Source organism: Dermacentor albipictus, chromosome 3 (genome assembly GCF_038994185.2).
Source record: "Dermacentor albipictus isolate Rhodes 1998 colony chromosome 3, USDA_Dalb.pri_finalv2, whole genome shotgun sequence".
Classification (NCBI taxonomy): domain Eukaryota; kingdom Metazoa; phylum Arthropoda; class Arachnida; order Ixodida; family Ixodidae; genus Dermacentor; species Dermacentor albipictus.
In genome coordinates this window covers 17,623,802-17,649,991 of record NC_091823.1, presented here as the reverse complement: position 1 = coordinate 17,649,991, position 26,190 = coordinate 17,623,802, and the positions used below count along the sequence as shown (strand labels likewise).

At 45.9% G+C, this 26,190-nt stretch overlaps 1 protein-coding gene and 1 pseudogene across 4 annotated transcripts in view; one reads left to right on the top strand and one right to left on the bottom strand.

Moving 5' to 3' along the window:
• The window catches only part of LOC135896946 (zinc finger CCCH domain-containing protein 11A-like), a 92,418-nt gene that overhangs the window by 61,669 nt on the left and 4,559 nt on the right, over positions 1 to 26,190 (top strand). For 3 of the 4 annotated variants that reach the window (XM_065425490.2, XM_065425492.2, XM_065425491.2), the window contains 7 exons: positions 13,546 to 13,641; positions 16,663 to 16,752; positions 18,252 to 18,371; positions 19,429 to 19,488; positions 19,774 to 19,839; positions 24,938 to 25,036; positions 25,434 to 25,479. In XM_065425490.2, coding sequence (XP_065281562.1) covers positions 13,546 to 13,641; positions 16,663 to 16,752; positions 18,252 to 18,371; positions 19,429 to 19,488; positions 19,774 to 19,839; positions 24,938 to 25,036; positions 25,434 to 25,479 — 577 coding nt within the window. Of the gene's footprint in view, positions 1 to 13,545; positions 13,642 to 16,662; positions 16,753 to 18,251; positions 18,372 to 19,428; positions 19,489 to 19,773; positions 19,840 to 24,937; positions 25,037 to 25,131; positions 25,212 to 25,433; positions 25,480 to 26,190 lie in introns of those variants that run through there. The other variant, XM_065425493.2, reaches the window with a different exon arrangement.
• Positions 20,623 to 20,803, bottom strand: LOC135896978 (U2 spliceosomal RNA; annotated as a pseudogene).

Here is a 26,190-nt window from a genome sequence, read left to right as displayed (position 1 = left end):
TTACCTCGAACATGGGGACAGTCTTCATGCAATACATATGACAGCATTTTAACCAACCAATTGCTCCAACAGAGGTTTTCGTTTTTTTTTTTTGTAATGTCAATTTTCAGATGTATGAGTGATTGGGGAAGTTGGCATGGGGATAAACTTTTTCTGAAACGTTGTGATAGCAGTTTAGAGACTTGACGCATGCTACTTTCCTTGGCCATGTTAACTCGCGGGTGTTCACTATACAGGGTTCATACAGGGTTCACAGTGTTTCTCACTTGAAAATATTTTCTTCTCATCACCAGTGCCCACATCCTCATGCCCTTACTCTAAGCAAGCTATATTTTTTATTTATATGGAGTGTTTATTTTTTCCATACTATAAGGCAGCTGTGTGCTTTTTGAATACATTTTTGTTGTACTTATTATGCTTTGTGATGAACCACATTCATTAAGCAAAACAGGGCAGGCATACGACAATTTGACTCCTGTTTCTGCTGACAAATGTGTCTGGTACAGGCACGCATTATAGTGTGCTGGGTATCTGTAGGGGCAGATCGTCGGAGGTTAAGTTGAGAACTCTTTCTCAAATAATCTGTGTTTCAAGCCACTTTTCTTTTGCATGATCTTTAAAAAGAGGAAATTATGTTAAGATGACAAATAAACTACGATTTTGTTGCTGGGACTGTATTGTAGCCTGAATGACAAGTAATGATGGTGCCATACTTGTTTCCCCATCTGAAGCAATGTGTTTTCGGCAAGCAATAAGAATGTGAAGCCAGCTCTGCAAAATTGAAATCCTATAACATAACACATTGGAGGGCATAAAGTATATTTGGCAAATAAGAACTTCAGGTCACTTGTGCTCGAAATACCCAACAATCTTGGGTTACCACCATAGAAACATTGTGGTATTATCGATTGTTGTTTCATGTTGAAAATAAATCCTGAAATTGAGCAGCTACATATCTGGTGTCTGCATCAAGTGCCATTAACAAGAAAGAGAATCTGAACTAGTGCCTAGAGTGCACTGCACATGCAAAATTGCCGAGTGGCTCTCTGGGGAATGAAGGTTCAGCAGAGCTTTCTGTAAAAGCTACTGCAGCATTCATTGAGGCCACATTTGTCAGAAATGCTCCATATGCCTGGTCTACTGAGAATAGAACTTTTGATCTAATGAAGGAGTCTTTATAAAACTACTTGAATCCCTAAACGATTTGAAATGTTGGAGTTGCATCCAGGCAACAAACATACAACAGATGTAGGAAAGGTATTGGTTGGACGCTTGCTTCGGTGTTTCACTGCCGTGCATGTTATTGAAATATTGGCTGGTCAGAAGCACTCTATTGTTCTGGTTACATTCTGGCTGCATCAGATGCAGTGCAACTTGATGTGTCAAAATATACTAGGACACCAAAATTAAGCAAAGCAGTTCTCTGGTATGCTTAGAGTGGCACTTGAGGTATAAAAAAATGAATGGTGTGGTACTAGTATTTTCATGCATAGGCACTATCCTGATTTTCATTGTGTTGCATGACAGTGCACTTCAATATTGGTGCAGTGTGCTAATAATACTTGTCATATATTGGTACTTGGAAGCAAGTCTTGCATAAGCAAGCACCTCCTGTAATGGGCACTAGAACTGAAACAGCACCAAACTACATGAATTTTGTTAATAGCTGTGTGATGAAGCTGGAGGCATTTGCCATTTGAATTTTCAGGTTTTTTTTTTTTTGTACACCCGTCCCTCTGTCGAAGTGCAGAAAGATGTCCTAAGACTGGGATGCATCAAAGTTCTGGACGCACAAGCATTTCTGAATACATAATGTCCACTATCAGTATTTCCTGTTTGCATTTACATTGGTTTGTTTTATCTCACGTACTTTCAAGGGCACAACTCATTACAGGTAAAAGTAGTATATTGTAACAATTGTACAATACAAGGTTGACTAAGTGCATAGTGTAGCATTCAATATTGCTTTCTGGGCTTAGACAAAATCAAGTGTCCTGTTGATTCCTTATTCAAGCAGCAAATTGCTGGTGGGTTTTTTAGGATAAGTTGGTACAATTTTCAGAATGTGGTCAGGGCCAGAGTAATTGCATACATAGGTGCATTTACTTCAAGCAACATTATTACACCTTGGAATGTGGATGGTGTCTGCATTCATGATTTCTTGTTTATTTAGATATGTGCCAGCAACTTGGCATCTTTTTGACTGTAGCAAATGTGTGCACCTAGATAAACGTCGGAAGTGGCTTGGTGATGGTGAGATTAGGCAGTTCCTGCTTCAATGCTATAATATGGTTGTAATGTCGACATGTACTCGAAAAAGATACATTCGCACGCAGGTACTGCAATGGTGTCTTGTCACACTGGCTCTTACCAGCAACAGGCTTATGAAACGGCAGTCCACGTGCGATTTCTTTTAACTCCTATGGGTGGCACACGGGATGTGGTGTCATTTGGAATGGGTTTTGTGTGGTTGTTTTGTCTGTGGTCACAGCAGCGATGAGGAGCTATTTATCTGAGCCTGGAATTTATCTTAACTGTGATGATCTAAGTGGGCACTCCATCAGCCACAGACTGATGTGCGACTAACTAGGCCAGTGAGTGCGTGAATAGGGGCTACACAGGCACACCTTGCGGTGACACTTTCGCCACACCGCACGCTCTCAAATCTCTGAAGGTTGAGTGGAACACTTGTCCTCGCCTCTTAGCCGAGTGACACTAACAGTAGCACAAGAGTGGTATTGCAGGTCCTAGTAGTAGTTTTGGTCACGCTTTCTTACAAGTTTGGGTAGTTTAAAAGCAGTGTTATGGAGCTTTGGCGGGAAGGATAATTTTGTCGACCGTGGCCAGCGCTTTGTTACGCGCTTAGCGATGCAGGCAAGTCTTGCTTCGCCCATGCAGATGTTGCTTTGCCGTGTCAAGGAGCGTTACGATGTGGCAGTATCGGTACGCCTGACCTGTCCTTTGTCCCACGATACTTCTTTGCTTCTTTATATGTGTGTGTGTGCGTGTGTGTCTGCATGCGCGTGCGTTTTCGCGTTCTTGGGATCGGTGTGTACTTATGCGCGCGCGTGTGCACCCCCGCCCAGGGCGCCACCACGCCGTGTTCCAGGGGTTCCTGCGCCATGGCAGCGTCTACCTGGGTCGACCCGGCTGGCACTGAGCGGAGAAGCCCCGCAGCTGCCGGCTATCTCTTCTCTCTCTGTCACACACCTATCCCTCTGCTCTTTCCCCTCCTCTTCGTACTGCTGCCCTGGCCTCTTCACTCCCGCTCGCTGCCTTTTATTTCCTCCTTTTCCCCCCTACCCGTCTTTTTTGTCTCGTCTTCGAATGGTACCAGTGAACAAGCGCGTCAGTCTATAGACGCTTCGCGCCCTTCCTCCTCGTCTATTCCCTGCGGTCGACCAGAAAGTGCCGTTACCAGCCGGCGCGGAGTTCCCTGGTGGTCAGTGTGGTCTGCTACGGCTCGGAGCGCCGCGGTCTACTAGAGACGTCAGTGACGACTTTTGTAAAGAAAGGCGTCGGCGCGCACGCTAACGATACGTTTTTGTGGCGGCAAGAGCATGTGCGCCGGTACTGACCCTATGTCATCCGTCGCTGACGCATTCCAGAGTCGGAAGGCTGTCGTTCTGCGGTGACTTCGTGCCTGAACGCGCGAGGCTGGCACGTTAGCAGGCTCCGTAGCCAACGCTTGAATCTAGTGCGCCCTGCGCTCAAGCTCTTGTGGGTGCGCTTAGCCGTTGCGAACTGGTGGGCCCACTGGCTTGCAGATGAGCGAGGCAGTCTTCGCGACAGCTGCGGAGAGGGTAGCTGCTACAGTCGTGCCAGGGCTCCCGCTTCCAAGGGCGCTACTCGTGACTAATGTCGAGCTCCGGCCAGAAGGCGGTCATTTGTGTCCGCTAGATGCGCTATAAGTCATGGACTGTCCACACATTGAATGTGTGTTTCGCGGTTGAAACATGTTTCCTGTTTCGGCGAGCAGGAGGCTGCTCTGCCAGCGGTATCGCATTTTTTTTTTTCCTATTTCGGGTTTCTGACGGGACTCAAATGTAGAAAAACTTCATTTTTTTTTTGTTTCCTTCTCTTTCCTGTGCGCGTTTTCTTTCCTCCGGGACAAGGAGACGGTCCTTGAAACCGCGGTCACGGTTGTCGAGAATCTCAGGCGCGTTCCTTTCGAGACCTCCACCAACTGTATTGACAGTTGCTCCGAACGCCCACGCGGGTTAGCACTCCGCCGCTGTGCACTTCAACCTGACCGCGGTGGAAGTTTCTCGTTTTCTTGTTTCGTTTGTGTTGCACAGGCAGTTAGTCTTTTGTATGTTCCTTGTTGGTATGTGTTCTTTCGCCTTTGGTCTTTTCCTACCACCACCACCAACGCCCCGACGCGACAAGCATCCCGAACAAGCGTCTGAGTTCTGCTCTGTGCTACCCTACCTTCTCTGCCCTCCCTTCTGTGTCACGTGACCCCTCACACGAAAGGCGCTTGCTATATTCTGGACGTCACTAACAGAACCGAAGAGAATGCAAGCTGTTTGTACATAACAATAAAAAAAAACAAGAACATAAGACCACGACCGTAGCATATGTGATTCCTCCTGGTGACATCTGTCTCAACCCGACGAGACGAGCGCGCTGCGGACGAAGCCTGCGGCAAGTATCGCTACCTGCGGAGCACGACCGCTCTTGCAGCGACGACTGCAGGATCAGCTGCGCGTGGAACGCCAGGCGCAGTTTTCTGAAGTATGGCTGGAAAGTTCCTATGGTGCAATCGCTGCTTGTAACCGCCATGCCCTGTGCTAACGGAATTCTAGATATTGACGTCGAGCGTCTTTAAAATTGTTTAAAGCCGGGCTCGCTTGCTAAAACCACGCGTGTAACGAAATCATGTTATAGTATTGTCGATTTTATTTTTGCAACTGTACTACCTACACGCCTTGCTTTGGTATCGTGTAGAGGAAGGAAGCCATTACTAGATCATACACGTGTCGCGTGCACAGATGGCTCCGTTGTCGCTTGACGCAATCGGAGCTAAATTTAGTCTCTTACTCGGAGTTGAGAGAGAGAGAGAATAAACTTCATTCAAGAACCCCGGTCCGGGTTTGCCCGCTTTGTTCTAGTTGTCTGCCAAGCCGAGCGTCGTGATGAGCTCGAACATGGCACGTACAGTCGCGGACAGAATAAAATGGACCACGGGATCTCCGAAAACGTTAAATTCCCGAGCAGCCTGTAGCAGTAACCAGTAAAACTGCCCACGACAACGTTGTTAGCATATTCTAGTCGAGGTCCAAAATGCAAATACCAGATAGCGTGAGGTTGCGGAGATATTCAGCTTTTTCTTAGATTTCATAATCCATAATATTCTGTCCGCGACTGTACGTAGTCGGAGGAGTAGTCCGCCAGCCACTCCTCGAGTGTCGCAGATCTACGGGTGGGTGAGAGTTTGGCAAGGCTAGCCTGAATAGCGGGACGGCTTCCCGGACAATCCCACAGAATGGGAGCGTTATCCGGGAAGCCGCCACATGCCATGCAAGCAGGTTTAACAGGCAAACCTTGTATATAGTGTTGGAAGTGCGGGGACAAGAGAGAGTGTGTCTGTGCACGCCTCCATAGTACCGCCTCTCTTCATGTGTGTGTCTGCTTGTGAATACTTTCATGGAGTTGTTTCGTAAATCGTCAAGTTTTTCGCGCCTTTCCGACCGCGCGAAGGCATGTTGCTCACTCGGACTCAGTGGGTCCGGCCACCACAGAGGAGGGCCCGGTAGATTTGGGGGGGATGTGGCATGTGCCACTTCGTTCCCTCTGATTCCTGTGTGAGTAGGAATCACTGAATCCGCACTATAATGTTTAGGGTGTGCGTTGAGGTGCGTTGTTAATGCTGAGTGTAGTGCTGCGGAAACGTTTCTGGCTGCGAGTGCCCTGCATGCAGCCTGGCTATCTGTTCGAATGAGCAGATTTCGTTCGTGTGGATTTGGCATGGTCACGGCCTCCACGGCAGCTTTAAGTTCCGCTTGATGTTGTGATGTAATATTGCAGTGTAAGCCCCATGATAAAGGTGTAGATTCGGTTGCCACCCCTGTGCAGAAGCCTTGATTATTTGGAAAGGCGTCCGTGTATAGGATCCAGTCCTCGGTGTCTACCTTGAGGTGTAGTGCTCGAATTTGTCGTCTCACTGGTTGTGTCTGCCCCCATATTTCGAGGTATTGGGTCGACGGTAATGCGGTCTAGCGTGTCCCACGGGGGATATTGTTGTTCCCTGTCCGGGCATCGTTCAGAGGCATAGCTCGGCTGTACGTGTGTCCAGGCGAGCGGGAGTGGTCGCGTTTGATGGAGCTCGCCCAGCCACAGTAGAAATAATCCGTCAAACTCGAGAGTTACAAGGCATACAACGCCAATGTGCAGAATTTTCACGCTTGTTCGGCTAAGCCTGCCCCCTTGCGCACTCGATACGTGCGGTCTATAAATGGCGTGAAAGACTGGCACCACGACAAAATGATATCCAACCGCTTTGACCACTGCGTAACGTGTCCATCTTCATAGGGAGCGCAGGAGCGCCAACCACCTGCTAGTGCGGCCGGCAGGAGCGGCTCGAAGCAGCCTCGGGCTTCACCACTACGAGGGGCATTTCTTTATCCTATTGCGCAAGCACACACTGCAAAACAAACGGGCCCACTGTAAGTAGGGAGCGAGCACGATTGTAAAATTTGATCGTAAGACGCCCACCGTCTGTAACATAATTTAGGCGTGTCAGCTTTCTAATGTATGATACATTTAACTTATGCCTTTGGTTACGTCAGTCCTGTGCCCACAAACTGCAGCACGCACATTTCGAGTATATCAATGTGGCTGCGTCCCTGATACAGCCTACTTGATATTATTTTTTTTCGCACAAGCTTGGTGCGGCAAAATGTTTGCTGTGAACGCATTGGAGGAGGGAACTTCCACTGTAGAGGCAATGCCTCCTTTGGTAGAGGCATGTGCGAATCGCATAGCGTGTACGCTTACATTTTTCGAATATGAGCCATGGGCGTATCCGTGTTTTATTATTTTATGCGAAGCATATTACGAGGGCTCAACCCAGCTCCTCAGGCGCGGCGGTGACCATGAAATCACGTGACACCGTGACGTCACGACAGAGGAGAAGTGGCTTTGGCTCAACTCTTGCAAGACGGGCTGGGTGGGAATCGAACCAGGGTCTCCGGAGTGTGGGACGGAGACGCTACCACTGAGCCACGAGTACAACGCTTCAAAGCGGTACAAAAGCGCCTCTAGTGAATGCGGTGTTGCCTTAGAAACGCGCTGTTTCTAAGGCGTGCGTCTCTTGCTCAGGCGCACATTTCGTTGCCGCGCCGAACGCTGCTTTGCTCGACGCTCACCGCGTCCAATGCGGGGCGCGTAGTCGCTGCCCTGTAGCCCATTGTCTTACACCCCTTGGCGGGTCGACGGGAACGCTGTCGCGTTCCACTCTTGAAGGCGAAGAAGTAATGCATGAGTTGTTTCTTCGTCTAGCCGAACCAAATATAGCCAAGCAACAGCAGTTCACCAGGCTAAACAGTGGTTCAACAACTAAAATAAAGGCTAGTATGCTTCGCATCCTGGGCTTAACCTTACCTAAGCCACAGCCATTTTCTAAAATATAAACACTTCTTTCCCATTAGGTGTCGCGATTACCGCGTTGAAATCAATATAGAGTTATTCAAATCTTAAAAAATGCTCGCTGTTGTTTACGGGAAGTATGTGTACGCAGAATTCAGATTGTAAAGAGTTAACGGGACTCCACAGTTTGTGTCTCCTCATGCCTTTTATTTTTCAGTTTGTTCGAATAGCGCCCAAGGTATATGTAAACTGCTAGCGAAGCTTGCTTAGGAGCTCACCTGTCAAGGAAGTGGCGGCGTGTGACAGACGTCCCCACGACACACGGATAGTATAACTCCTGTTAAAAAAAAGGGGGGGGGGGGCGTGGAGTATGACATCACACCCTGAAGTGGGAGTGACGTCGATATCTTTGCTTGTTGGCGCGAATGTTTGAGTTTCTTTAGTGTCCGGCATTTCAACGGCTACGCCAGCAGTTATTTTTCTTCCGAGGCTGAGACAAGCTTGCGACTCGCCTCAGCTGAAGCGCCAGCGTGTCAATAAACTATATGGATGCGTATGTCTTAATGCGAACATAATTAGGCTGTTAATGACGGCAATAGCTCCGGTATGTTCCGTAGGAAGGTGAGCGAATAAGATGGAAATAAATGACAGTAACAACCAAAGAGGTTTCAAAAGTAACCACTTTTATTCGTCTAGAATAATGTCAACCGTTATACTTGACGAAAAAACAAACGTGTTTCAAGAAAGCACTATGGCCAGCACACAGTCGTAACGTAAGCAACATATGCGAAGACTTTTCACGGAATCATTAGCAATTCCGTGCGACACCATGTATTCATATCGAGCAGTAGCAGACAAGACAACATTGCACCACATTATCATTAAAAAAAAAATGTTAGTCTAAATAATTTTGCTGTCTGAAGAACTCGGCGCCTGAGTTACGGAGAGTAATGTGAAAAGTTGGGCGGGTTGGTGATTCATCCTCATACCTTGGTGGTCTTGTTCTTGCCAGTGCGCAGCTTCCCAAGGTATGGTGGTTGCGGAGAGTAAACGAACATGGCGCGACGTTTCTTCGTGGAACGTTCCGCGTTTAGCGTCACCACGAGAGACAGCGCGTCGGATGCCGAGGCGTGAACTTGCACGATAGCAGAAAGCCGCACTCGTAACTTTCCACAATAAGTACCGTGCTGCAGGTCACGCAAAATTTGAAGTGGAGCATGCGCCACGCTTTGAACAAACTCGCAAGGAAATAAAACTAGGACGAAACGCCGCGTTCGAGTGAACACCACCCACTGATCTCGCCGCCATTCCCCGTAACCTAACGGCTGCCGTGCAGCCTTACGACAGAATTACTGGTTGGTAGGGGATCAGCAAGACCGAACTAATAAATTGTAAAAAAAAAAAAAGTTCACATTTGTTGTTTCAGTAAAGCAAAAATATTTGAAACGATACATTTACTCGTATGACAGTATTATGATTAGATATCTCTGGCGATTGGTTTTGGCTCGCTTTTCGTCCCAACTTTCGCGACCTACTTGGACCTTGTAGCGCCTGCGTGAAATAACGAACACAAGGAAGAAGTGGTTAATGCCAGCTACATGATCGTACATGCAGATACGCCTTGATCAAACGGTACGCCTCCATATATATGCAAGCATTCAACGCCATAAATGAAGTTTCGTGCTGCTTTTTAAAAGTGAACCTTTCTTTGTAACTGTTTCGTAATTACTCATTGTACTATACAAGCGCTATTAGCTATTGCTGTAGTAATATTGTACTTTGATTTGCTCTACATCTCATTCGGGCTTTTGTTCTGAACGACTGATCCTTTTTTCACTGCCTTTTGTTAGCTCTACATTTCGCATTATTCCTTTTATACAACTAAATTTTCTGTGTTGTGTTACTTCCAATGTATAATAAATAAATAAATAAATAAATAAATAAATAAATAAATAAAAATAGTATAAAGCTCGATGGGTGCGGTACGATAAGTAGGTGAAGAGGACACACGTACGAAAAGTCTTGTTTGCCAACGTTTCGGCTGGCGGGCCAGCATTCATCAGAGTGAAGAGGCTACATAGGATTATGGCACTATGTAAGCGGCGCCGCCCCACGCTGTCACGTGGTACACGCAGAAGCACTGCCCATTGCATCATTGTAAGGCACAAAAAACTGAAATATGCATATAAAAACATTTATATCGCGTTGACAATAAACCGCGTCACCGGTCAGTGGTATATACAGGGTGTCCCAGCCAACTTGGACCAAGATTTTGAAAAAAACCTATGCGTTCTTCAGAACGGAAGTCGCGTAGATGTTAGCGTTTATCTAAACCTACAGTACCATTTTTTTGCTCGTCTTTCTTTTTTTTAATAATTCGCCGAGATAAATCAGTTAATATAGCTTGAAACGTTCAGGCGTCAATAGGTAAGTTCTGGATCTCCACGAATATTGCCCAACCCAGGTACTTCAAACGAGATAGACTTAGTGTGGCCGTTTTTATTCGGGAAGAACGAAAGTCCGCGGTGTTAAAGAAATACCACGTGACAGCGCGCTCTGTGCGCCCGAATGCGCCGCAGTTACAGCGTTCTCATTCTTCCAGAGCTAATTAGAAAAATACTACTAGAAATCATCATTTTACGCTTGCGTTTGTTTGTTCTTGGCTGTGTCCGTCCTGCGTTTCTTTACTGCGCGAGTCAATTTGATGTGATTCCTGGTTTTCCAAGTAAAGGATGCGTCTATATCACAGGTGTACTTGTGAGATGCACCTTATTTAATTTCTCTTTTGCAGGTTTACGCGCTTTTATAGCAAACGGTGGGAATTATTAACGTTTGTACTAGTAAAATTACATCACCCTCATTTGCGTACAAACGTTACCATGGGGGTTGCCCCCCCGCCCCGAAAAAAAAAATCCTGGGTACGTGCCTGCGGCCCTTAGAGATGTGCGTTTACACTGCGTGTAATATTCTAACATGTTACTATTGCATTCATTTCTTCACCATTATGGTGAAACTTTGGTCCGTTTTTGCGGATGTTCATTTCACTTCCTAGAAATTGCTCATTTCTGACGGCGAGGGGTCTGTAGGCCATGTGTACCTAAAGGCATGCACGTGCAGCTTTCATCTGACACAGAAATTGAATGACAATTCAGGAACCAACGCAAGAACATTGGTCTCCAATCCACACTGTAAGGTGGTCGGACAGCGAAGCTGGGAACAACTATAACGATTATCCATTGCGATGTAGCTTGAGATTATTTAAGGTGGGGGAATGCCCCGGTCTGAATTCTGCGCCAGCTGGCGGCTTCCTCTCCACTGAGTTTCGGGTGAGGGGGAGGGTATTTTTTTTCTGGATGCACGCTTAAATTACAAAATGCCATGTTCCCCACTCGCTACAGGCCCGACTGCCCTTGGTGCGGTGGCATACCAACACTACAACACATTACGTGGGATTGTAAATCGCACACGTTTGATAAAACACACCACACAATGGAGCAATGGGAGGCACAGCTAACCAGCTCAGACCTGGCGGAACAACAGTTCTTCATAAGACAGGTCAAGCGGGCGGCCGAGGCCAGAGGGGCCTTGGACTAAAGGGGCTGCGACCATTGCACGTAAATCCTTTCAGGCAATGAAAGTTTCTCTCTAGATTATTCCCATGGCGCCATTCACACGCACGTTACCTAATTATTAACCTAAGACGTTTCAGTGGCCTGCGATTTGGCTTGCGCCGCTACTTCGGGCACCTACAAAGTGTGAGCGAAAGAGGAGAGAAATGCATGGCCACGATTTCACCGCGTCTCGTACGCACGCTGCTCTTCAGGAGCCCTCACTCTACGTGGCCTTCCCATAGCACTGTCACAACACAAATCAATTGCTAGGCGGGTTCTTTTACATACGAAAGTGTAGTTTCGTCACTCATTGCTTCGTACGCTACACTTCCCGCTGCCCTGCAACTGTAGCTTGTGCAACCGTAACCTTTACCGGGAAACGCTTGCTGTGAACCCTAAGCGCGAATGCGATCTTTCTGGCTCTTTTCCTCCCGCAATTCCGCCGCCGCCGCCGCGGAGGCAAGCGCCATCTGCTGGTGCTGCAAGGAACCCAGCGGCGCACGCGTCGCGCGCCTCCCGCCGATCGATGAGCCTTACCTACGGACATAACCGACCTATTGGTAGATAGAGCTCTGCAGCTTCGCTGCAAAAATACCTCGCAGATGTATGACAGTGTGACCAAACTTATTGATCAAAGACAGCGAAGGTGCGTAAGCGAATTCTCACTCACTTTCGAAGCGTCTGTTGGCAGTATTTCTTAATTTTCCACCACCGATGCCTGGTGCGGTCGCATGGGTGACGGGCACCCTTTCACCGACGTAGAAACTCCTACCTGACCCCCACCGTGAAGGCGGTATAGCGCTACGCGAGAAACAAACGTAAGGAATCAATGATTAAAGAAAGAACTGCACCTACATGTTGTCTATTAGAATGAGATATCCGCAATGTAATTTTTATAACCATTTATCATTACGTTTTAAAGGAAATTCCTGGCTCCGACACACTGCGTTACATTTACATTTGATATCGACCACGCCGTCGCACGCCGGTCTTCACCGCCGCACAAAAACCGTTGCAGAACTAAAAATAAAAGAACATTCACTTTTATTAGCGAACTGAGCCAATGCGCTTTTTAATGCGAAAGCATTATATGGCTCACGAAGCGGAAAATCTTGCGACGTAGCCGGAAATGCTGCACAAAGTGACGTGGTCACATCCAACTAACGGCAGGTGCGCGCCGCGTGGGCTTCTGGGTTTCTTGAAGCACCACCAGTTGGCGCTCACATCCGCTGCAGCGGCGGCGCCGGCCGTGCGAGGGAAAGAAAAGAAAACAACCAGAAAGCTCACCTTCGCGCATAGCGTTCGCCGCAGGTGTTTCCTGGTAAGGATTACGGTTGCATAAGCTGCAGTTGCCGGGAAGCGGCAGCTGTGCAGTCAGTCTATAGATAGAGCCGCTCGTCGCGGCGCTGCCAGTACGTGTGGTGATTTCGGTGAATCCTGTCGTGTGCTCCGATGGACGAACCTTCGACTTCGACTTCTCAGTCACTGGCCGCGCCCGGCTCCTTTGGACGTACACACAAGTACACGAGCAAGAGCGAGGCGTCATCGGAGAGTCGTCGCAATTCTTTCGCATTCATCCACGTAGGGATACCTGATGCAATCGAATTTTTTTTGTTATCCGATGGATGCCAAATATATGTGTAAAGCCGACTAGCGTCAGTTTGACCTCGTGCACGCACTGTCACTTTTTCGTCTTCATTCTTTTTTCGTGCAGCAACAGACTGGAACGGCCTTTCCAACGAAATCACAGTCATAACCTGTCCTAGCACATTTTTAAACACCGTAACAAATTATCTTACCCTGTAATAAAAATATGGCCTTCAATTTCTTTATGTATGTATGTACCCACCCCTTATGTAATACCCCTTCAATGGGGCCTTTAAGGAAATAAAATGAAAATGAAATGAATGAACGTTGTTCGAATCGCCCGATGTTCGAAGCAGACGTGCTTTAACATACATAGCCACTTTTTCGGACGTTCTATGACGGTCGAATTTAAAAGCGGGTCGGATTGATTTAGTCGAATTAACAGGAATAAACGTACACATACGCATTAAGACACGTTTGTTTAATTGAAATACGACCATCTAATCGCAACACAATTAGACCCCCTGTAAGACAAAGCAGTGGCGGAGCATCAGAGGACCGTTTTCCCAATCTGCTCTTTTCCATTGGTTAGCGATTTGTCTCTCCGCCGTGTAGGAAGGTCGTAGGGAAACTGGGAAAGCAGGGCATTGATGTTGTCGCCTGGAGTATGATTGTCGCCCCTAACATGCATCGACTGAGGGAAGCAAAGCAAACGAGTCAAACAGTACGCGCCGTTTCTTTGACGCTTCTCTTTCAGAGTCTGACAATGAGAGCACCTTTGGAACGCCGCAGAAGAGTCGCACTTCGCCTTCGTCGCGCTGCGAACAAACTGGAGACCGAAGTCCGAGCAAAGGTAAGCATCGAGCACTTCCAAATGTCGCTCCGGCATGGTCTCCTAAATCTTCATTGAGCAATCTCGGAGGACATGCGTCAAGTAGCGTAAATTTATTTATTTATTTATTTTTTTATTCATTCATTCATTCATTCATTCATCCATACTGTGAGCCCTTTCCGGGATGTTACGAGGGCAGGGACACAAACTAAAAAAAAAAATGGCATGCATGCAAATTATTACCCGTATTTACAAACAGTTTGTTAAATAAGTACAACATGCATTTACATTCAAAATTCAGCGAAACAACACGTGAAAATTTATTTCAAGAGAATCAACAGAATCAGCACTTGCAAAAACATCTAAGTTGATTCCAATCAGCAATTGTTTTTACTAAGAAAGAATGCTTAAAGATATCAACTCTGGATGAATAAGGCATTAAGGCGCAATTATGATTTGTCCGGGGAGGATGCTCTGTCGGGAGGTCACAAATACGGTATGGAATCCTCGTTTAGGTTTCTCCTACACAATTGAAACAGCCAGTTTCACCTAGCGGCCTTCGTACGCGTCGCAAGTGCTCATGGTTCGCTCTACGAAGTAAGTCTGCACTAGATTGCGTTCGGTTGCAAAGGGAGAAGACGAACCTTGCCACAAGACGTTGTGCTCTCTCCAACTCATCGACGAGGTATTGCTGGTAAAGGTCCCAAACCATACACGCGTTTTCCAGGCTAGGGCGAAAAGTAGCCAAATATGCATTTAATAATAATAATAATATTTGGGGTTTTACGTGCCAAAACCACTTTCTGATTATGAGGCACGCCGTAGTGGAGGACTCCGGAAATTTTGACCACCTGGGGTTCTTTAACGTGCACCTAAATCTAAGCACACGGGTGTTTTCGCATTTCGCCCCCATCGAAATGCGGCCGCCGTGGCCGGGATTCGATCCCGCGACCTCGTGCTCAGCAGCCCAACACCATAGCCACTGAGCAACCACGGCGGGTTAAATATGCATTTAGTTTTACGTCGGAGTTAGCATATATACGTTTTTTTTTTTTACAAGCCAAGCTTTCTCTGCGCCGATCCACAATGACGGCTCCAGTTTAAATCGCTTGTTGTTAGACGAAGGTAGTTAATTTCTTTTGTACGTGTTAACATGTCACCGCCAATAACATACGAGAAAGGGAAGGGGGGGGGGGGCAGTTTCTTATTTGATATAGTCATGCAAGCAGACTTCGTAAAATTAATTTGCATGTCCCATGAGTCGCGCCAATAATTAACGATCTGCTAGGACTCGTTCAATAAAAGTTGATCGCTCACGTTTCTTACTCGTCAGAACATTCGGCAGTCATCTGCAAACAAATGCAGTTCAACCAAAGTGTTTATATTTACGACCATGTAGCCGTGAATAGATGGCGCGAGGGCCGTCACGTTGTTCTTGCGTCGATAGTTGGATCCCGTGACAGCCAGTGGCATCGCATCTCCCGGCGAGGACGCGTGCGGCATAGCAAGGGCCGTTTAGTCCCGCGACGCGCAGGAGGTTCATTTTATGTTCATTGTCCGCAAACGTTGCCCCCCTTGCCACTGAATAGCATTGACCAGCTGCCGCACTAGCAGTGAAACAAGTTGCTCGTGGGCTTCTGTATAGATGCTGTCGAAAACGCTCATCGCGGAATATGTCCACCTACTACCGGGATTTGCTCTCGTTTTGGTCGGATTGTTCGTTTAGAAAGCGGCGACAAGCCGTGGTCCGTGCTAAAATTAAACTGGTAAGAGCTCTTCTCTCCATCTTGTGCGAGTTAAAGATCCGTGCTAGGCATTTCGCTATCCATAAGGTGGTTTATATGTACGTATAGTATATACAGGGTGTCCTATCTTAATTTAGCCAGAGTTCCAAGATATGCGAATGCCACGTAGTTAAACAGAGTCAAGGTAATGTTTGCCGTCGCTTGGAGATACTCAAATTATATTGTTCATTCCGCCTGATAGATCATTATTCTTAATTAATTAATCAACTTCTCAAATATTATAATTAGATGGAAAGTGTCAATGAGAAAATTGTAGAGCGACATGAAAAACTCCCGATACAGCTTTCCGTTGCTCAATACGTGCTACGTGAAAGTGTTTTTTCCTCGCGTGAAAGAAGCCCGCGAATGCACGCAAGATTGCCGTGCGACTGGCCGCTCCAGGCACTTTGCGTGTATGTGTCCAGCTACGTGGCGTTCGCATATCTTTAAACTCTGGCTAAGGTTAGCTGAGACACGATATATATATATATATATATATATATATATATATATATATATATATATATATATATATATATATATATATATATATATATATATATATATATATATATAGATCGACAATAATGGGTTTTTAACTAGGAAAACGTTTACTTGCGCGCGCTAGGAAAACGGCTGTTCACCTCATTCCTAAAACGAAACTCACCTTTTATCCATTCGTGATAATATACTTAATGGCTTTGCCGTTACATTGAATGCTATCAGACGACTAGATAGGTGATCATGTAGGCGAGCACATGGTGTATGTTTATGTGCAGTCGACCGATTCCTTAACAGCACGGTGCGAGCGTGCATCGGCCAACCGGCCAGCGCCTTCTAACGGCACGAAGCGGCGAGAGTAGCGCAAGGGTACATTGTGCTAGTATACACTGTAGCAAGGGCACCAAATTACAGCGAGACGGTCATTTGAGGGATCGCGCGACGTTTGAGCGCACACGCAAGCACGAGCGGGTGCGAGTGAGAAAATCTGGGGGCTTTTACGCTTTGAATGCCTGTCTTTGCCTACGTGCTCGCGCGCGCTACGACCAACTGGCCGATCAACGCTCGCGCGGTACTGTTGAAGAATCGGTCGACTGTACACTCCTGTTCAGGCGAAGCTTCGAGGCAATGGGAGTGAGTGCTCTAGCTTGAGGACCTCGGAGTGAAAGTTTGTCGTCGAGAATTGCCATTTCGCAAAGTGACTTCCGTGTTGATCCCCATGCCACGACCACTGTGGCCACGACTGTCGTCTTTTCAGATTGCGAAGACCCGCTGCCGTTCCAAGTCAAGACGCTCGCCCAGATTCGACAAGAAAAGGCCGTTGCCGCGGTTGTGACAAGTACGGAAGGTAATCGATTAAAAAGAATTTGTGGCGAACCTATAGTTGGTGCGTATAGTTGACATCGTAAGAAAGTTGGAAAACACGTGTACCACAAAAGAAAATGTACGGACAGAAATGGCCGTCCCTTGTCCGTTTATTTTATATTGTGGTGTGGGGTAGTTCCCCACTTTCTTACTACGTGAAGTTTGTAAAATCGTTTACATTGTAATCCGTGCATCATTTTCCGTGAATAGAGCAGAATGTTTGCGTTGCTTAGCAAAAATGGCGCATCATATGCAAGGCTCACCCTGTGTGCACGTATGCTTTGTGGCATTCAAGTTTGCGTATGACGTAGGGTGCATCGACCTACCAAGCCTGGTTCTGCTATAGAGGCGCCTTAGAATTGAAGTAAGCCCCTTAATAATTCATTCGGTGCGTAACTGAATGGTAGGGGGAATAAAAATTGGTAGCTCCCTGTAAAATGATGCAATTCAGTGTCTCCGGCTTCGTGTGTCACGACGTTCTGGGTTTTACTTTTGTGACGTTTCACTTTTGCGTTTTAGATTTTGTGGTTTAGAGAGGCAAGTTTGCATTGCAGTTTCCCTGCGCAAAAGAAGTTCTACCTGAACCTACATTCGCACTCAGAATTGAAAAAAAAAAAGAAGCAATCAAAGCGGGAGCAAGGGCCCTAAATGCATGTGGCGCGTATAGCGGTAGCTTTGGGATGAAGGCGCGCAAGCCCTGCCTTCGCGATTGGGCACAGTGCCTGTAGACTCAGAGGCTTCGGCATGAACGGAATCCTGTCACACGTCACGAACTGAGACGACGAACCGCTTAAGTGTGCGTGTTCACGTTTAATTGTGAAAATGGACTGTGGAAGGCCGCACGCGTTGCGACCGAATATAACTTCGGGCTCCGTGAATTGTGGCTGGATTCCTAACTCTCTGGTACTCTGGATCGTGAAAGCTCGTCTCCCAAAGCGTCGAAAGTGTCCACCGTGCAGTCCAACAGCACCGTTACGTGCAAGACACGGATTGCTTTGAACGAAAGGCACTCCTTGTGGCCCCCGCAATTTGACAAATGATGCATCTAGGGGAAATTTTCGCTCTGCAGCCAGCCACAAGGGTAATGGGAGGCAAACTACGCTTGCTAACGACTAAGCTGAGCTGAGCTTTCAACCACAGACGTATTCTCTAAAGTGCAACAGAGTGGCGTGCAAACGAAATCGGGAATAGCAACACAACATAGTCGTTTGTGCTGTTCTTTGAGTAGAAACCGACACCACTCATATGCTTGCGAACTCGCGCAGTTGCCACCCAGTTCATTGTGAACTTCGGTGAGCAGAAAGGAAAGAAAATAGGCCAAAGTGAATGAGTTAAATTGACAAATGTAAAAAAAAAAGCTACGAACATTGGACTGAGGCGTCATTACTTTTGTTTGAATGCGCTGTGAGCAACCTTCGCATCATACGCTAACTTGGCAGTTTTATTTATCTATGTTGCATGTCGGGCTGCTATCAATTTCAGAGCTGAGCGTGTCGATGGCAGTTGATTCGGAGCGAATACAAGAGGAAAGGCTGCTCAAGCGCATCCTGGGTGTGGCGGAAGTCTACACTGGCGCCTTGGAGTCGGAGAGCAAGCTAAATGGTGAGGAGAGGGAGAAGTTGAGGAAAAGTATCACGTGTCATTCTCCAATGCAAGAAAAAAATATTAACATATGTGGTTTTACGTGCCAAAACCACGATTTGATTATGAGCCATGCCTTAGTAGGGGACTCCGGAAATTTGTACCTCCTGGGGTTGTTTAACGCGCACGTAAATATAAGTACAACGGGTGTTTTCGCATTTCGCCCGTAGCAATTAAACTCTAACGCTCTATAACCAAGACGGTTGCCCGTGTGTTGTGTGTTTTCTCACTGCGTGAAGTCGCGTTCATAATGAGCTCCAACACAGACGAGCGTGATTTAAGGGGCTCAAACTTTCGAAGACTGCACGGCTGCACTGGCATTCCAAAATTAGCAGAACTGAACACAGTCCTAATTACTCATCTTCATTAAACAAAATTTTCTTATGTCAGAGCCGCCGCGCAGTCTTGGAGAACCTTCGACAAAGGATACCGGTGTTGCAGCTCATATTGAAGGCGACTGTGCATCGCGCGCCCCAGTATGAATGGGGAATTATTATTGTTATTTTATATGAACACACACATACAATGGGCCGAAAGAGAAATAGGGAGGCAGCAGGCTGGCAACTGCGATCGAGAGGGGCACAGCGCCTGCCTTACTCTTTGAGAAGGAGGGCATAGAAACAGAAGTTAAAGATACGAAGAAGGGAATTGAAGAAGACAGAAAGAACAAGATAACAGGCCACAAGAACTCATTAAAGACTTTCGTCTAGAGAAGTCTTAATTGTTTTTTTAGAGTTAAGGAAAAGTTCATGTGTAGGTTAGTGATACAATATTCTTGAAGTGTATATGCACCAGACTTGCGTATTTATAATCAGTAATTTTTATTGTTTCGTCGCTGAAATGAAGGAAATTCCATGAGGAGCATCCTTCTTCGTTTCCTTATTAACTAACACCGTCAAAACACAGCACGGTTTAAAGAGGGTAATTTTTAAAAAGTTGCATGTGCGACATCGTGCTTCTTGTCTGAAGCACTCACATAAACCTCTGCTGAGGGTGTCTCAATTTTTTTTTCTCCTAGCTGCTGACGAAGTCGTGGACCTGCGACAGAAGCTCGCCAAAAAAAGAAAGCAAGAAAATTGTGAGTACAAATTGGCAGTTCGCTATGATAGTGCTCCTCTTTCTTTCTTTTCATTGCTTTTTTTTATATACGTCCTGTCCGGCAGGTCGGTTTAAGGCTCATTTCACATGATTGAGGTTTCAACACGAAATCGCTATCATATGAAGTGAACCTTTTAAAAATCGCATTGCGACTACATCTATTTTTTTCTCTCTCTTGTCTCAGCACTGAAACAGCCTTAGGTGCAACAGCGTGACGCTTCTGTATTGTGAAAATGAAATTTCGATTCATTCTTCATCTCTTTAGCTCATTCAGCGGACGACGTCGACCGCATGGAAAGGAAGCGAGTGAAATCCGAGGCGGCGAAGTCAGGTTAGTTTGTTTATGCTCATACAAAAAAGCAGCGTGTTAATCTTGCTATAGTACACTTCGTAATACACAAAAGTACGAGGGTGATAGAAGCCAGTGGCTCTTATTAAGGGCCAATTGCAATGAAATTGCGCTTCGGTTAGGTTGGTTATCAAAGTGTATAACAGATACTGTACTGAAGCAACCTTGGCAGAGCTGCAGAGCTTTCTTGTCGACAGCCTTCAGAAAAGCACCTTAGCAGATGGCGTGTGCATCTAGTGGCTAGTAAAGTGGCTAGCGGATATGACGCAAATGTCAAACCATGGCCTGCTTTCTGTGTCATTTCCGGCGAGCAGTAATGGTGGCGTCTTTATTATTACTATTTTTTTTAAAGTTTCGGTATCGAAAAGGTCACATCTTGCTGGCTTGTCTTTACGCATCCGCTGGTATTTCAAACGTAAAAATTTTGTACGGGGGTTGCTGTATATCTGCACTATCAAAACTATTATTACGCTGTCCAAAATTTAGTTGCACTCGACTTTTAGTGCACCAGGGTAAAGCAAAGTCTCCCTATATACTTTTTTTTCTTTACAGCGAAGCGTTTGCCCCTAGCCCCTGTATGCTTCCCCCGCACGCGTATTTACGGGGGTGGGAGGGGGGCGGGGGGGGGCTTGAATAATGTATGCCTTATGTCCGTGTGGGCGACAGGAATATGTGCGCCGATCCCGGAAATCTTGCAATACGGGGCATGCGTTTCCAGGGGGTATACATGGCCGGCTTACGCCCGCATCACGACGCGTGGACAGGAATGCGTCGGCCGATCCCGGAGATAGTGCAATACCGGGCCGACCCGCGGTGGTGGTGAAGCAGGCTTCAAGCACTCCGCCAAATTCCAAAAATAAGTTTAATATCTTGGGCGCAAATAGAACCACATAAATTCGATCTTAAGATAAACACCATATATATATATATATATATATATATATATATATATATATATATATATATATATGTACTAGAAAGTGCATTTAGTGTAGCCAGTTGGCCTTCATGCGCTTTGTTTGTTTTAAATCCTCTTTGACGAATGATGAGAGGGGGAAAGAGTCTGGGTGACGGCGCCGGTGCACGTGGCCTGCGCATCTACGGTTATGACGTCACCCGCGTCGAAGGTGCCGGCGCGGCTGCAGCAGCGGTTGCGGCAGATGCATGGTGACGTGCGGTGACCGCGGCGGTGCTTCTGTCCGCATAGTGTGGTGCCGCATTACAAAAATGTATGATTTCATGTATGCAGCCCATGTATGCAGCCTTAAAAGCTTCGCTGGTAATTCGGCCCCCTATGATTTTTGCGGCCCCACGAATTTTTTAAAGAAAGAAAGTTAAGTAGCGGAAGTATTTGAAATGCCGTCGACGCGTCCGCTTCGTCGGCGCTGGAATTCGGGCTGGCAGCTGTTTCCGTCCGCCAAGTTCTTTCTAACGTAGTCCGACGCTGCTGATGACGAAGCACACGGTCAGGCTAACAACGTGTTTCACACCCAGACTGCCGAAAATGATGCCGGAGATCGGACACGAATCGTGCAGTTCGCTGGCCACCGCTAGCTCAAATATCGGTCCTCGGTCTCATAGCAGCACAACGCTGATCTTCCGGTTTACTTATGTATGCAAGATACCTCTAAAGGCCCTCTGGAAGAGGGTATTACATTGGAGGGGGGGGGGGGGGTAGGCATGCGAACCTACTCTTATAACAATTTGTTAGAAAACCGCAACAGACGCGACAATATATACGCAAACACGACTCTGTGTAGTAAAATCAAAGTTCGGATAAAACCAAATTAGCACATAATTAGAAGAAATGAGAAAATTGAAGCACCTAGAAATCAGAATACATCAAACGCACTCAAAAGAGAATGATTCGAAAGAAATAACAGACAGGTAGCGAAGGTACCAGAGAAATACAATATAGAAAACAACTAAAAGAAAAGTACAATTTCACATTGCACAGACACTCCACGTTCTGATATACGTACGCAGCATTTGTTGAAATTCATAGGGGTTAGCTTCAGTAGCAATGTCTGATGGTAGGTTATTCCAGTCAGGTATCGTTCTGTGTATAAATGATTACGCATAAAGAGCTGAGATACGCACTGGGTGTTTGACTTTAAAATGGTGATCTTGGCGAGTGAAGCTGACAGAGGGTGACTGAAAGAAGTCATCGTGCAAACGCTCGTTATGATAAAGTTTATGAAAGAGTGATAGGCGCGCGTGTTTCCGTCGTAATGATGAGGGATACAATTCTGGACATTTTTTAAGGATGGAACGCTAGAGTACAGGGAATAATCTGAAAAGATAAGACGAGCAGCACAGCTTTCCATGCATTCAAGGTTACGTACGGTGTAGTCCTGGTTTCGATCCCAGATGGCACATGCATATTCAATTTTAGGAATAATTAATGAAGTGACAGCGACAAGAACTTTATTGGAGTGCCTTGAGAAACTTGTAGTATACGCGATTTTTTTAACGTGTGAAGGCGCTTGCCTTACTCTGTGTTTGATAAATCCGAACGTGCGGTTAGCAGATGCAAGAGTGACGTTGATGTGATGATGACATGTTAGACCAGATTGAAGATTGACTGCTAGGTATTTATCGGGGATAGTAAGCTCAACAGTATTATTATCAAGGGAGTATGTCGTTGCAGTGCGAGACGAGGAGCGTGTAAATGACATGCATTTAGTTTTAGTACAATTTAGGGTCATTTGCAAGTCTGAACACCATGTATTCAGGGCATTTAGCTCTGATTGCAGTACTTCAATGTCACTGTCAGAAATGTTATGGTAGATAACGCAATCATCGGCGAACAGGGTTACTCGGGACGACTTGCGGTTTGGCAAATCATTAATATAGACTAGAAAAAGTAAAGGACCAAGCACGCTCCCTTGTGGAACACCGGACGTAATAGGAATAAAGGAGGAGTTGTAGTTATTAATATTTGTGAATTCAGTTCGATATGACAAGAAATATTTTATCCATGCAACGACTTCTGCGTGAATGTTAAGATACATTAGTTTAAGTAGTAGCCTGTGGTGAGGAACACTGTCAAAAGCTTTTGAAAAATCTATGAAGATGGTGTCAACTTGGTTGCCAGCATCAACCCATGAAAGCAAGTCATTAGTAAATCCAGCTAGCTGCCCATCACATGAATATCCCTTACGGAAGCCGGGCTGATATTTAAACATTATGTTATGTTCTTATAGGTATGTTATGATTTGCGAATATATGACATGTTCGAGTAGTTTACAGAAGGCACTAGTTAACGAAATGGGCCGGTAGTTAAGTGGTGATGAGCGAACGCCAGATTTAAAGATTGGTGTGGCCGTAGATGTCCTCCGATCATTAGGAATTTAGCCCGATGGCAAAGGCTGCGAGAAAAGAGCGCAAAAGATCCCCGAAATCCCTTGTGATGTACTTTTGAGCAACTTGTTGAATCCAACGGGATCAGGTGCAGATGATACCTTACGATTATTAAGTAATGATATGATACCAGACTCGTTATCTGCGGCATGGCGATAGCTGGAAGTGTACCTATGTTTGGCCATGAAGTTACGTCCTCGCGGGTGAATACAGACGAGAATGTGTCGTTTAATACCTGTGCACACCTTGAATCTGGTACAGTGGTGCCTGTGGGATCAGTAAGCGTTACATCATGATGAATGCTTGGGTTTATTACCTGCCAATATTTACGAGGGTTGTTAGTCAGCATAGATGACAGGTCGCGGTTGAAAAAGTGACGTCGAACGTTTTAAGCAGCGCCTGGTATTCCCTGTAGCGCTGCTGGTATTTAGGCCACGATGATGAAAGAGTGCAGTGGCCGGCTTGCCTGTACAAACGCTTTTTTGTTGTTGTTGTTTAGGCGCCGCAGTTTTTGGTTAAGCCACGGTGTAGAACTGTTACTCCTAATTGTTATGATCGGTATATACTTACTAATGAGGTCAGTAAACACATTTTTGAACGCGGTCCAGTTATCGTCAGCTGTACGAGACAGATAGTCATAACGAAACTGATCTGTAGAAAGGGATAATTCTGCGTTTATTCCATCAAAGTTAGCTCTGTTATAGCATTTGATTTTCTTAGTGATGATTTTTCTACTGATAGGCGGACAAACTATGTTACCAGTGATGTCATGATCGGAGAAACCACCTGAATGACTAATGTTGCTGCAAATATCAGGAACATCAGTGAGGATGAGATCGAGAATACGGGAGCAAGTGACAGTGCGGCGTATCGGTTGCATGATAAGTTGAGATAATGAAAAATCTAAACATGACTGAAGAAATGAGTTAGATTATCTTTCACTCGCTGCGAGAGGTGGTGTTGCCCAGTTAATATGCGGGTAATTAAAGTCACCACATATTAACAAAGAACAGTTTGGAAATCGGTTACACGCTTCACTCAAAACGCGAAAGAACTCTTCAGCAAAAATACTGCCCATGTGTGGGGCGCGATAAAAAAACACCAATAAGTATGTCAGCACTACTACCTTTCTACAACAACCACATGCACTCGAGAAACATAGCAATCATAATGGGTAAACATGATAATTCGCTTTTTGTTGCCAACTTTTCATCTTTTCAACTTTTCGTTTTTCGTCGTTGCCTATCGCGATAGGGGCTGTGGATGACCTGAAATCCGAAGTTGTGTACTCCGCGGCTCTGTGCGTGCCAGTTAGGAAAAACATGGCGGGCGACACCGCTCGCGAGGGGCCGGAGCAAAGTGTTGGCACTTAGTACAGAGAGAGACAGAAGAAAAGGGAAAGGCAAGGATGTTAACCAGAACGGAAAATGTGATTTGCTACCCCGCATTGGTAAATGGGGGAGGTAAAGAGATAAAATACTTAGCAAAGACCACAAGCATATCCGGGAACATTAGGTTGAACATGTGAGCTAGTTAGTGACTTATCACGGCGAAGAAACAGTGCAAAGAAGGGACAACAGCTAAAGTGCGCAGGTGTACTTGATAGTCGTCAGATGACAGTGTCATGTCCTCCGACATTCAGCTGCTTCATCGTCATTCGTAAATAAAGCGCCTATAGATGACATCTACTTAACCACGCCATTTTATCTGTATTCAGTGGCTGCCGCTCGTGTCAAGCGGCCAGACTTCATGGAAACGAGGCGGACGGTCACCATCGGCAACCGCTCTATGCGACCGCGCAGGGCAACGCTACCAGGTAGGGTGGATCCAGGTTTGAGTGAAGTGTACTTTGCACCGGTCGCTACTAGTGGACTGTTTCAAAAACAGCAACTTCTTCTTTTCTTTTTTTAGCGGTAACAAGCGTAGGACGAGTAGTAAAATGCTCCGCGCCTTGTTACCGATTGGCGGGCCGTCAGTAGCGGTAGACAACGGTAGGCATCTCTCTGTGTTACGTTGTGGCGTGCAATAAATCTTTGTATAGATGGTGGTTGAATGAAAGTAAGATCATAACAAGCGAGATGCAGACACCACTTGTCAATGGACAGTATGCAGACGTTTTACACGAGTAGTCTGCAAACCTTCCACTGACAGAAAAAAATATATATGTGTCGGTTGAATTGCGAAGCAACTAATTTTACTTCGCCATGTCGCAGTGACGAAGCATGCCGTCCTGGAGCAGGAGACCGCCGTCAGTTCGAGGTAAGCCATGGTATACTTTGCATTCCATAGGAACCTTGTGTGAGAGCAACCTAAGAGGTAATATTAAATGTTAATGTTCTTAAAAGTTGTTCAGCATTAACCTAATGTCGTAACTCATTGATCGTATTTTATGTTGCAAATTATGTTCCTATAGCGATTGATATTATTGCTGTTTCATGTGCTTTGGGTTAGAAATTGGTTTGGGGTCATTATATTGCTAAGTCCCAGAAACTGCTCATTTTTCTTGTATAATCATTATGGTAAAAACAATAAGAGTTTCAAACTTCAAGAACAGATACTGGGTCAAGCCTCGCTCGCGCTTGTTTGTTTTCTGGCTTAAAACTCGTAAGCTGGCGAAATCGTAATACGTTGAGAACTGCAAATGCGATGGGAATTCATTGTCCATTATGTGGTTGGTGTTTGTCACGGACTGTACATTGGCGGCCAGGGACGGTGTGCTCTGTTGGTTCTTTCTTTCTCCTATCTCTCTCTCTCTTCCTTTGTTTCTGTCGTTTTGTGGTATTTGAGAGTGAAGCGATCGCTTAGACATGTGTATCTTTTTTCCTCCTGTAACACTTTCTGTATAGCGTAAACTTTCTGTGGCGCAATACGTGTTGTTGGAACGAGGATAGTCAGTTTATCTTGCTTTCTGTACTGTTAACAATGGCACAGATCTGTGCCGACTGAAGTACTCTCTTCTTGCTTTCTTGC